The sequence below is a fragment of the Dunckerocampus dactyliophorus genome, chromosome 10 (assembly GCF_027744805.1).
Source record: "Dunckerocampus dactyliophorus isolate RoL2022-P2 chromosome 10, RoL_Ddac_1.1, whole genome shotgun sequence".
Lineage (NCBI taxonomy): Eukaryota > Metazoa > Chordata > Actinopteri > Syngnathiformes > Syngnathidae > Dunckerocampus > Dunckerocampus dactyliophorus.
Window position 1 is genome coordinate 24,519,556 of NC_072828.1, and position 13,333 is coordinate 24,532,888.

Genomic DNA, 13,333 nt, shown 5'->3' on the forward strand with positions numbered 1-13,333 from the left:
TTTACTGTAACGGGCGGTCCCACGCTGAAAACTGACCCCAAAGGACACATTTTGTGTCCCAGCCCTCAAACCACACTATGAGGCAGCAGAATGACAAGACTGGGCCAACCAATCGGTGGAAAAATAGGACGTAACTGACATTTATGATGAGCTGCTGTATAATGATATTATCATAGCATATCAAGAAAGTCATGAACATTTATTTTATTCAGAAAGTAGTTTAATGTTTATGTATGAATGTTGCTTTTTTTTCATGAAAGCTTATTTTGCCTTGAGCAGCATTTAACTTACAACACTGCGCAAACCTTTATTGTTTTCTTGAACCTTTTCAGAGCAATGATTCTGACACATTAAAACAGTACATGGAGCCACAGACACAATTTGCAGGATTACATGAAAAATATCAAACTACCCTATGTTCTACCGCCAATATCTAAAGACCCAAAACGGTTAGAAACAAACTTGTTTTCCTGATGAAAGAAGAGAGTCTAAAATTTCTTTAGACAGTTTCAAAGTTAATGTGGTCCTAAAACTCAACATTCTGTGGGTCTTGAAAGTCGAGCCAAAATGCCCAAAAACCAAAAACATGGCTGGCAGTCAATAAATTAAATATAATTAGAAAAAATAAATAGAAAAATGAAAATGTAATAAAGCAAGCTAAATGTGATCAAAAGGAGGTAATACCTGTATATTCAAAATATATAGCTAAAAAAAAGTGTAATTGAAATTTTACATTTCGGCACCCCATATATAAAACATTACAAGAATAAAGTCCTACATTTACGAGAAAAAAACTCATAACTTTATCTTACAGGCATTGCCTAGGACAGCTATGAAAATGTGGGACTTATGTGATGTTGGCCTTGGGCATGTGGAGGGGGCGGGGCAAGGAAGGCGGAAGTGAGAAGGGCTAGCCATGCTAATCTAAATGCTAAATGCTCAACTGCTCTGTTTTGCCGCCACGTTATGAATAAAACCTTCCTGAAGAGCTATGCTCTATTTTCCCTGAGACACGCATGACATGATGACACGTAATATTACGAGTTTATTCTCGTACATTTACAACTTTTTTCTCGTAAATTTACGACTTTATTCTCACAAATTTAGTTGCCTTGCGATTGACTGGCGACCAGTCCAGGGTGTACCGCGTGTCTTGCCCGAAGTCTGCTGGAATAGGCTCCAGACTGCATTCGCGTAAATTTACAACTTTTTTGCTCAGAAAGGTACGACTATTTTGCTTGGAAATTTACGACTTTATTCCCAAAATCTTAGATTTAATGTAAATTTACGAGAATAAAGTCGACATTATTCATTCATTATTATTCATCATTATGTATTCTCAGAAATTTCCGACTTTTTTGCTCGGAAAGGTACGACTATTTTGCTCAGAAATTTACGACTTTGTTCTCAAATTCTCAGATCTGATGTAAATTTACGAGAATAAAGTCGTCATTATTCATTCATTATTATTCATCATTATTTATTCTCAGAAATGTAGGACTTCTTTTTCTCGTAAATTTACGACTATTTTTCTCGCAAATGTATGACTTTATTCCCAAAATCTCCGATTTAATGTAAATTTACAAGAATAAAGTCGTCATTATTCATTCATTATTATTCATCATGATTTATTCTCGGAAATTTACGACTTTTTTGCTAGGAAAGGTACGACTATTTTGCTCGGAAATTTACGACTTTATTTCCAAAATCTCAGATTTAATGTAAATTTACGAGAATAAAGTCATCATTATTCATTCATTATTATTCATCATTATTTATTCTCGGAAATGTAGGACTTCTTTTTCTCGTAAATTTACGACTATTTTTCTCAGAAATGTACGACTTTATTCCCAAATTCTCAGATTTAATGTAAATTTACGAGAATAAAGTCGTCATTATTCATTCATTATTATGCATCATGATTTATTCTCGGAAATTTACGACTTTTTTGCTCGGAAAGGTACGACTATTTTGCTCGGAAATTTACGACTTTATTTCCAAAATCTCAGATTTAATGTAAATTTACGAGAATAAAGTCATCATTATTCATTCATTATTATTCATCATTATTTATTCTCGGAAATGTAGGACTTCTTTTTCTCTTAAATTTACGACTATTTTTCTCGGAAATGTACGACTTTATTCCCAAATTCTTAGATTTAATGTAAATTTACAAGAATAAAGTCGTCATTATTCATTCATTATTATTCATCATGATTTATTCTCGGAAATTTATGACTTTTTTGCTCGGAAAGGTACGACTATTTTGCTCGGAAATTTACGACTTTATTTCCAAAATCTCAGATTTAATGTAAATTTACGAGAATAAAGTCATCATTATTCATTCATTATTATTCATCATTATTTATTCTCGGAAATGTAGGACTTCTTTTTCTCGTAAATTTACGACTATTTTTCTCGGAAATGTACGACCTTATTCCCAAATTCTTAGATTTAATGTAAATTTACAAGAATAAAGTCGTCATTATTCATTCATTATTATTCATCATGATTTATTCTCGGAAATTTACGACTTTTTTGCTCAGAAAGGTACGACTATTTTGCTCGGAAATTTACGACTTTATTCCCAAAATCTCAGTTTTAATGTAAATTTACGAGAATAAACTCGTCATTATTCATTCATTATCATTCATCACTATTTATTTTTGGAAATTTATTACTTTTTTGCTCGGAAATTTACAACTACTTTTTTCGTAAATGTACGACTTTATTCTCATCAGTTTACGACTTTATTTTAGAAATCTTTTTTTTTCCCAACGTAGCCCCAATAGTAAAATTTAAATCCATACTATATATAAATAAATAGCTGGCGTAAAAATGTTGACTGAAATGCACAATTCATAAATAGACGGTGGATAAAGGTGTACTCTAGTAATAGTAAAGGCTTTAAAGGTTTTAAAATAAAGATATGTCTTCCAAGATTGACAACTCTGTACTTTCTGGACCTAAGAAGTATGATAGGTTGATGCGGTTTAAAAATGCATGAGAAATATTCCGGGTTGACACAGAGATAGGACAAAACAACAAACACACGTACAGCACAGCCTCCACAAACAGAAGAAACCACCCTGAGTGTCTCCAAGCCAAGTCATGACATTCCCTAATTTAATGAGGTGGAATTCTCCTCATGCAAAAGTAATAATTATGTGCTTAAGGTATTTTGCAGAGGTCTTCCTCACTTCTTCTGTCACGAAGAGCACCTTGCCCAAAGCTTCTTGCGGCGTTTAATTATCTGACAATTTGTCGAGTCTGTCTATCCTGGTGTGCACGGTGCATGAGAGGAAATGATCTGCATACTGTATTCCTTCAGGGCACGTTCACGTGCGGCGTCATGTATGCGCCTGTATCCTCACCTTTTCATGTGTTGAGTCACACATAGCACTGATGGGCTGAGACACTCTTCAAAGCTCTCACTGAGGACGTTCACGACCCATGCACGCAACACTGTAGTGTGTGTGTGTGTGTGTGTGTGTGTGTGTGTGTGCCTGATCTGAGAACACACCAGATTGCGTGTGCATGTGTGTGTTGAATATTACATGACGACTGCCATTGAATCCATGCAATATTAACTTTTCTCTCCCTGGGGCAAGAGTCTAGACGGGTCAGATAAGGAAATTAAAAATTCCACCCCGAAAAACCATTTGCTTCTGTTGCCGTAACAACAAATGTTACAGTAAATCAAACCATTACAGATTAATATTACTATTTACTGTGGTCTTTGTATCCTAGCATTTTTTCAAATCCACTTTAAGCCCTCTTTGAGAGTCTTCCAAAGTTCACTAGGCTGAAGTTCGACATGGAAAGTTTTTCCCCACTTCCTGCAATGACAAACATGCACTTTCACTCACTCACCGAAGCAGGAAAATCCGAAAATCCCTGCTGACGTAAAGATTTCAGGAATCACCAAAGACCACCCAGCCCTGACCAGTCAAGAAAGAAATATTTCCACCCTGAGTCGCACACCATGAATCAACACACACACACACACAGACAAGACTACTAACATGGAAATTTCCCATTCCCAACTCATTTTCTCCCAATAGGAAGTCACAGCAGACATTACTCAGGATGTATGGAGAAGGGATTCATAAACTGAGGTCCGGGGACCTCCGTTGGTCTGGGGGCTTGCAATTTTTTTTAAAGTTATGGCGTATGCTTAAAAATGCACTCAAAAGTCTCACTCACATTCGGGCGGGGGGTTCCAAACTCTTTCCACTGAGGGCCACATACTGAACGTTACATGCTCTTAATGCAACGCATGTCGGTATGCTAAGAAGTTCTATTTATTTCAAGAAAAAACTGCATCTCAGCTTTGCCGAAAAGGTGAAAAAGCCTATTATTAGTATGAACTTCGGTCATTGCTCCTTTTCCGCCCATTTTCGTTGTTGTTTCCAAATATTTCAACTTCTTTCTTTGTAAACTTTCCTGTCACAATATTATGTCTTCATTCCCATAATGTTTTGACTTTATTCCCGCAACGTTATAACGTTTTCCCCCCCGACTTCATTTTGCAAAAATTACAACTTGAATTTGTTTTGTTTGCGTCTCATAATACTAGGACTTATTCAGAAAATAACATATTTTCTCTGTAATATTTCAATTCTGTGCTATTTCCTCATAATATTGCAAGTTTATTTGAGTAAAATCTTTTTTTTTCATATTTCATATTTTGACTTTATTCTTGTAAAATTACAGTTGTCGTTTTTTCCATTTCTGCTGTTATTGTTTTTTACATTTTCCAACTAACTTTCTTCTTGTAAATTTTCTTCTCATAATTATGACTTTATTGCCATTCTATTTTGACTTTATTCTTGGAACAATATAACTTTTTCTGCACACAAATTTTCCAAAAATTAGAACTTTATTCGTTAATTTGTTTCCATCCATCTATTTTCTATGCCGCTTATCCTCTTTAGGGTAGCAGGGGTATGCTGGAGCCTATCCAAGCTGCGGGGTACACCCTGGACTGGTCGACAGCCAATCACAGGGCACATATAGACAAACAACCATTCACACTCACATTCACAACTATGGACAATTTTGGAGTTGCCAATTAACCTAACAGGCATGTTTTTGGAATGTGGGAGGAATGTTAATTTGTTTGTTTTTCATAATTTTATGACTTAAATTTTTTTTTTATTATTTTTTCTTTAATATTTCAACTTTATGCTACTGAATTGATGTTAGTTTTCCTTATAAATTCTTGTAAAATGAATAATAAAATGAATAATACATTTCCTCTTAATAGTTTGACTTTTTACTGCTGATTTGTCCATTTTTGCTGTTGTTGTTGATGAGTTTTTTTACATTTTATTTATAAATTATGTCATCAGAATGTGTCACACGCCAATAAAAAACAGCAGTGGGCCGCAAATGGCCCCCAGGCCGCACTTTGGACACACCTGTATTAGGTTGAGTGAATTTAAAACGCCGACATTGCGGTGACGCACCGGGTAAATCGCTCACTTTGCTGGGGACACACTCAGTGCTGCTGATCTAAATAGCACAATGGACAAATACTTACGGTAAATCCAGCCACTTCATCAAGGGATGCACAAGCCAAACTGGCTAAGCTTCGGAAAAATGACGGCAAGTTACAGTATATGGGCTTGATTGGGAACAATGAGGCAAGGCCAAAATGTGTCACGCGTATTCAGGTGCTTGCAAAAGTTACCGTTACTGTTTCAGTGTTCCTGGAAATATGGATAATTCCTATAGGGCGTCAAGTGCAAAATGGCAGATTTGGTTTTATTTTTTAGTTGGTTACAGGATTATAGCGGATTCCTTGGAAAATCTTGTCTCCTATGAGGGTTCCGTGGTCCCAAAAAGTTTGAAAACACCGGTAGGGAGCATCTGTTTGGATCGCAGCAGATGGACCCGCACTATTCTCACAGGAGCAGCTGCAACTGGGCCCCATCATACTGAATGATAGAGTTTGTAAACACTTCCTCCAGTGGGTAGACATTATTTACTAAGACCCAAATAACAATTAAGATTTTTTTTTTTAACAGAGCAAGCAACTTAAGTGTAACTGTGAATCAGAAAACTGCTCAATGTTGGAACCGGTGTGATTAATAATGCTAGATTATAGCCAGAAAAACTAGTAATAGCAAAATAACAGGCATTGATCACAACATTATCATTTCATTCACGGATGATATTGCAGCATTAACATTAACTTATAGATGCATATGTTACGGTAAATGAATCACACAACATTAGAGAAAAAAATACATATGTTATTGCGTCGATCATGGGAGATCAATGCCTGTGGCTGTTTTTTTTTACTGGTGCATGGCAATTTCCAAAAGTGTAACTTCACAAAAACTAAGAAAAAAAAACAGGAAAAATTTGAAAATTTAACAGTAATTTTACATGAATAACGTTATAATATTATCAGGAACAATAACGTCATTTCAGTAGCATAAAGTTGAAGTCTTAAAGAAAAAAAGATGTTGTTTTTTTAAGTCACGATATGATGAGAAACAAACGAAACAAAATAAAGTTGTAATTTTTGGAAAATTAGGTTGGGGAAAAAGTTTAAAATATTATGGGAATGAACCCAAAATATTATGAGAACGAAATTTAGCGGAGAAAATGTTCAAGAAAAAAGTTGAAATGGTTGAAAAAAAAAATAGAGCAGAAATGTAAGAAACTACAATAATTTTACAAGAATAAAGTCACAATATTAAGAGAAAAAGTGCTGCATTCTAATGAAAATGAAAACATTTTACGGGAATAAAATATAATATTATGAGGAAAAACAAAGTCATTTTAGTAGCATAGAGTTGAAATATTAAAGAAAATATATATTATTGTTTTTAGGTCATAATATATGAAACAAACAAAATAAAGTTGTGATTTTTAGAAAATTAGGTTGGGGAAAAGTTACAATGTTATGGGATTAAGTCAAAATATTTTGGCAATAAAGTCATGATATTACAAGAGGAAAATGTATAAAGATTATTTCAGAGGAAGGTTGAAATATTTTGAAAATTAAAAAAAAAACAGCAAAAATGGGAAAAAAGAGCGAAGGCTAAAGTTTATCCTAATTATACTAGAAAAGATGCACACACACACACACACACACACATATATATAGATATATATATATATATAGATATAAGTAGGCCAGTCTCCTGGGGATACATATACACTGTACACATATACAGTATGTATATCTACACATAGATATACCGTATATACGGTATACACTTGTACATGGCTTGTGTACAATACAGTCTATCGCTATTTCCATATTTCTTAGGTGTGATTTCCCTCTAGTGTTCATAGCGACTACTGCATGCAGTTTCGCGCTTTGGCCGCCAGGCGGCAATGGCGTAAATGCGGAACCAAAAGCCACACAAGGAAGGAGAGGACGTCAGGAAGCTTCCTGCTTGCCAGTTGACTGTGAAAAGGCCGGAAATTGAGCTTAAACGTTAGCGGTCGTTGATTTCAGTTACTCGCCACTTTCTTTTGCCGAGATGTCGAAGAACGTTATGTCCGCTCGCTTCAGGCGAGTGGACGTGGATGAGTACGACGAGAACAAATTTGTAGACGAGGAGGACGGAGGGGAGAACCAGCTGGGACCCGACGAGACGGAGGTGGACTCCCTCATCAGACAATATCCTTTGCATTATTAGCCTGATTTATGTTAGCATGTAAGGTCTGTTGTATAAACGGTTACAGTACTGTGTTGAGTTTGGCTGGACAATATTTAGCCGAATAATTTGTGCGTGTTTGGGCGGCTACACTCGCCTCCTACTGGGGCGTTTACAATGAGGCCAGTCACTGCCCAGACTTGCCTGACAGAAACATTCCTGGGATTTCTGCTCCCAAATAAGAACAGGCTGGCATGGTTTATCTAAATGCTCCGCAAGCTAGCCTTTTCCCTTCATTTTACTGCACACTTTCCACGTTTATACCATTAATTGTCGACATGTGATTGAACGCAATCTTTACGTTGTAATGTTCTGTGTGCTATGAATGCTCCCGTAATCTGTTTTGCTTCATTACATGTTGCAACTAAGCAAATCTCGAGTTTAGGATTTATAGGCCTTATAAGGAAAGGAAGTGCAGCACTTCCTTGTTGTAGGAGCTCTGCACCGCCCACTTCGACGTTTCAGCCTATCAAACGTGACATCCGTTGCTTTTCAAGTTGTTCTTTTAAACGGGTTTTCATTTATGTCGAAAACACTTACTTAGTTGACTGTTTATTGGTCTTTATACGGGCTGATCAGCGTAGTGCAAAGTGATTGTCTTTACATTGTAACCATAGGATATAGTTGAACACAAAACAGAAATCGGTCTTTCATTTTGTTCAAGTTCACAGTTGTGTACAATATGCAGTGTAAACAACTTTTATTGTGATTGTAGTGTAGCTCTGTACTGTATCATAATATCAACTTGTTTTCTGGTGAGTTTATATCACTTATTATTATTTATATTATTTATATCACTGATTCATTATATTTTTTGGTGTTTTTTTTGGGGTTGCTGTCTATGTGATCAATCATTGTATTTAGTCCTTAACGGGCACCCCTGTACAGGAGACAACATGGCAGCTCTTCACGCTGTCCTCAAGAACCCACCAATCAACACGAAGAATCAGAACGTCAAGGTGTGTGTGTTTTTTTTGTTGTTGTTACACGTGGACATCTTCCTACATTTGTCTGCGTTGTCACCAGGACCGAGCAGAGGGCTTGGTGCTGAAGGTGCTCAGCGCTTTCAAGAGCAGCGACATCGAGAAAGGTGTGCAGTCGCTGGACAAGAACGGCGTGGACCTGTTGATGAAATATATCTACAAAGGCTTCGAGAGGCCGTCAGAAAACAGCAGCGCCGTCCTCCTGCAGTGGCATGAAAAGGTATGTTTTGAATACGTGATCACACAGGAATTAGGAAATATTTGGTTTTTGTATCTCACGTCCTAATGCAGTGGTTCTCAGTCACCTTTGGTTTGGAGTAGTATATTTTATTTTTTTACACATCACTAATGTGCACTGTCTCATCATATTTTTTCAAGATGATTGGCCTATTTGTGTGTTGGTGCACCCATAAAATTGTGGACACCCCCATAAAGGCTCAGGTTATATCTCAAAGCCTGAACTGACGACATAATGTAGTTCTATAATAGAAATGTCAGGCAACACAGAGGGAGCTCAATGTGTCACTCAATTGTCTATAGTAGATCCCCCGCTATTCGCAGGGGTTACCTTCCAAGACTCCATGGGAATGGTGAAAAACGCAAGTAGTGGACACACCCATGAAAGGCCCTAATAACATCTTGTCATACTACAATCTCTATATGTCTTTCAACGTTATTAAACACATTTTAAATTCAGTTTTACGCATCAGAAATAGAAGACATACAGTACACCAGGGGTGTGGACAGCAGCTGTTTTTTTTATTTACCTGCGGCACTTTCTAAAACTATAATTTAACAACAAAACTTGAAAAACAACAAAAATGGAAAAAACAAGCAGTAATTTTACACTGATAGTAAAAAGATAAAATGAAAAAAGTTGTACTATAAACGAGAAAGTTGTAATTTTACAAGAATAACATTATGAGGAAAGATAACATCATTTTGAAATTGAAAAAAAGATGTTATTTTATTAAAGTGCTAATATGATTAAACATAAAATAACAAAGTTGTAATTATGGGAAAATTAGGTTATGGAAAAAGTTAGGTGATGAGAATAGTGTCCAAATATTTTGGAAAAGTCATGATTATGAGAAGAATATTTACAAGAACAAAGTTGAAATATTTGGGAAGGAAAAAAAAAGAACAGGCATGTAAAAAACTGCTGTAATTTTACGAGAGAGTGTGAAAATATTAAGAGGAAAAAATCCACAATTTTACTAAGTAAACTCATAATATAATGTGGAAAACTAATTTCATTTTAGTAGCACTGTGTTGACATATTAAAAAAGTCCCAATGTGAGAAACAAACAAAAAAATATTTTTTGGGAAAATTAGGTTGGGGAAAAAGTTATAATAATATGGGAATAAAGTCAAAATATTATGGGAATAACCCCAAAAATTAAATTTATGAAGATTATTTAATAGGAAGGTTGAAATATTTGAAAAATGTATAATAAAACAACAAAAATGTGGGAAAAAAGCAAAGACAGAAGTTGATGGCCATGGCTTTTTCACCTATATCACAAAGCTGAGATGCAGTTTTTTTCTTGAAATACATAGCATATCTACATGTTTTGGTTTCTAAAATATCAAAGTGGCCCTTGTATTCATTCATTTTTCAGTATGTGGCCCTTGGCAAAAGTTTGGACACCCCAGCAGTATACAGTATTGTACTTCAAACACGTGCAGTTACACAATGTCACATCTTGGCAAAGCATCTTCCTGCTGGAAAATCTTAACTGATGTGCCTTGAGACGGCGCCCTCTGCTGGATTCATAAGCAGTCTTTTTTTTTTTTTCCTCCTGCAGATAGCGCCATCAAAACACTGACGTTCTCATACGAATTAGAAAATCTCATTATTTACAATTTAAAGACAGAAATATGCGAATCGGCAGAGATCTATTGTATATACAATAGGTGCTGGTTCCGAGTTGACGTTTGTATTCCAGCCACTCTCACCCAAAGTGAGCTGGGATAGACTCCAGCTCACCCGTGACACTGAGCAGGATAAGCAGTGTGAATTGGCAAAGAGCGTGAGACCACAGAACAGTGCCTTTGTTTTAAATAGCTTTTTATGGATTTTATTACTAATCACTTGCATTTTACAAAGTATGTTTGTTAATATACATTGTATGTAATCTTTTAGATTTGTATATTTTATCCCTTGTGACGTGTGCTGCTAACCTCTTGGCCAGGTCACCCTTGTAAAAGAGATCCTGATCTCAATGGGTTTTTATCTGGTTAAATAAAGGTTAATAATAATAATAATAATTGAATGAACAATCGACAGGGTGACTTGTCCCTTTTTTTGCCCATCCTTCTTAATGCTAATTTACCATGATGCGAATGTTCTCCTAAGAACTGTGTGCAACACACACTATTGTTTTGTGCGTGTTTGGGTTTGCAGGCGCTGGCAGTCGGAGGAGTGGGCAGCATCGTACGAGTTCTGACAGCGAGGAAGACGGTTTAAACGAGGAGCACAGGCACCGTCAACTCCACATGTTGGATAGACCCGCACAGCATAACAGATGGCATATGGACTAAAAGGAAACGCAAATGGGATTGTGTCACATCAAGTTGCTCGACTAAATCAGTCTTATCTGGGTCACATTAGGTGTAAAGAGTTTGGCACATTTATCCTCATGTTTGATCTCAGCCAGATCAAAATCATGATCATCACTAAGTGCACACCCATCCCCGCAAACAACATCCGCTAAGTGCTCCTAAACTCAGTACCTGAAGCACACAGCTCTTTTATCTTGGCGTAGTATAGGAGGCAAGCTGCAGTCTTCCAGCGAGCATGCTGGACCTGGACCCCCCCTCCCCCTCCCCCAGCCCCAGCCCCATATCAAATGGTTTTCCCTTCTATCATCTTGTTCTGCTTGCTGGTACTGTTTATAGGAGCTCTTTAAGGATGACTAATGAGTTCCTAGTTCCTCTTTCATTTTTCAACAGAAATTAATGCTTTAGTTGATGACCAAATCCCTACTTTATTCAACATTTTAAACCTATTTAGAGAAAATAAGCATTCCTGCTTAAAAGGAGAGACCAATATTCGATAATAAATATCTGGTCTGCGTCTTTATGCAGAGACTATTTGTCAGTTTAAAAGTATATAGGTTAAAATTGGGGGGTATTTACTCCAATGTGTCTTGTGTGTTCTGTATTTAAGTTGAAACAACAGTATGAATAGTCAGTATGTCACATATTCACAATTAGAAGGGGAAACGGTCTACCTGATGAGGTAGATATCATCTGTTGCCAAATAAAACAATTTGATTTCATGTCTTTTTACATGCCGTTGTGTATTAGACATCTTAGATCTTCTCATCACTAGAAAACGATGCAAGAGCAGCAATCTGATCATTCCCTGCATACGGTTATTTTCCTGATCCTGACTGTGTGAAGTTCCCTCATTGTTCCACCAAAGCTTCACTTTCGGTTGACTTTTTACTCCCGGTTGACCTCTAATGGTTCATGTAGTCGTCAGTGGTGATGCATCCCAACATTAGACCCGTTTTCTAATGCAGTAACTGCTACACAGTTACATGACAACAAAAAGAAGCGCGCTTGTCTTCTTCTGTTTCATGTATTTCACATCGCAGGGCAAGGAGTCAAGGCAACATACCAAACTGATGTACAAAACTGCCTTATGGAATACCTTTTTTATGTTTGTGCTTTTTTTGACAAAATAAATGGTGTGAATGCTGGTTAAAGTTGCATTTTTATTCTCATACCACTGAAGTCAGGCTTAATTTCACATGTCATTTTTTTCTGCATGTAAAATTATAATTGTAAAACTATACAAAAAATGTAAACTATAAACATTTTTAAGATTTACATTATAGATAAGGGAAAAATGTATTCGGTTTGCGCCCATTTTGGTTGAGTCTGACCTGGAATGAATTTAAAATGCTAACCAAGGTTCCCTAATAAAAGATATCGGACATACCTTCTTGTCAGTCAAATGGGTGCAGCCCAAGGTGGCCCATTTGAGGCCAGTAGCTCGTTTTTCCACTGGTCCCCGGGAAATATGATGCAGTCTGTTGGAGCAGTGTCCTCCTCGTCAGATACATGAAGCCTTTCCATCAATGGTAACACGGTGTGCCACTCTGCAGCAGAAACACTCCAGTTCTGTCTGCATGGCTTGACAAGGTCCACACTGACACCACCAAGTCATGCCGGTGCTGACTCTCTCAGACGCCATCTCCTCCGACGTCTCACTCTTCTTGCCTGGTCAGCTTCTAAAATCTGTAGCTCATCCCCCGTATATTCAGGTTAAAAAATATAATGTTCTGGATTCTCATTTTTCCAAAAAGTAGTCATCGGCGGCGGCTTTCACAAAGTCTGCCATAATTAGTGATTGCAAACACAGAACGCACACTTTGTGCTGTTGTTAACAGAAATCGCGTTCCCAAAAAAGTGAGAACTTGCTTACCTTTAAGTTGTCGGACTCGCTGTTTTGTTATGTTATTGCGCCTAATTGAGCCCCCCCCCTTACAATCCTCTAAACACAGTTTGAGCATTAATAGAGCCCTCTAGACTTAAAACAACACCCATATTGTCACCTTCACACTCTTATTACCCAATATAATAGATATAGTCAAAGAAAAGAAGCCATATTAGACATAAATAAGATATCGACTCACACGTTAGCAGGTCCTTGTT

The 13,333-nt window shown here is 36.7% G+C and overlaps 1 protein-coding gene across 1 annotated transcript; it reads left to right on the forward strand.

Annotated features, from left to right (window-relative positions):
• Window positions 1–7,379: 7,379 nt before the first annotated feature.
• Window positions 7,380–12,375, forward strand: LOC129188328 (actin-related protein 2/3 complex subunit 5-like). Its single transcript, XM_054788648.1, has 4 exons — window positions 7,380–7,645; window positions 8,569–8,641; window positions 8,709–8,885; window positions 11,073–12,375. The coding sequence occupies exons 1-4, from the start codon at window positions 7,506–7,508 to the stop codon at window positions 11,133–11,135; spliced, it is 453 nt and encodes a 150-aa protein (XP_054644623.1). The 5' UTR covers window positions 7,380–7,505; the 3' UTR covers window positions 11,136–12,375.
• Window positions 12,376–13,333: the final 958 nt, after the last annotated feature.

Excerpts from the sequence above, each read along its gene's own strand:
- LOC129188328 (XM_054788648.1), top strand. The coding sequence starts at position 7,506 with ATGTCGAAGAACGTTATGTCCGCTCGCTTCAGGCGAGTGGACGTGGAT. Across the intron at positions 8,642-8,708 it reads CGAAGAATCAGAACGTCAAG|GACCGAGCAGAGGGCTTGGT; the intron begins GTGTGTGTGTTT and ends CGTTGTCACCAG. Across the intron at positions 8,886-11,072 it reads TCCTGCAGTGGCATGAAAAG|GCGCTGGCAGTCGGAGGAGT; the intron begins GTATGTTTTGAA and ends TTGGGTTTGCAG.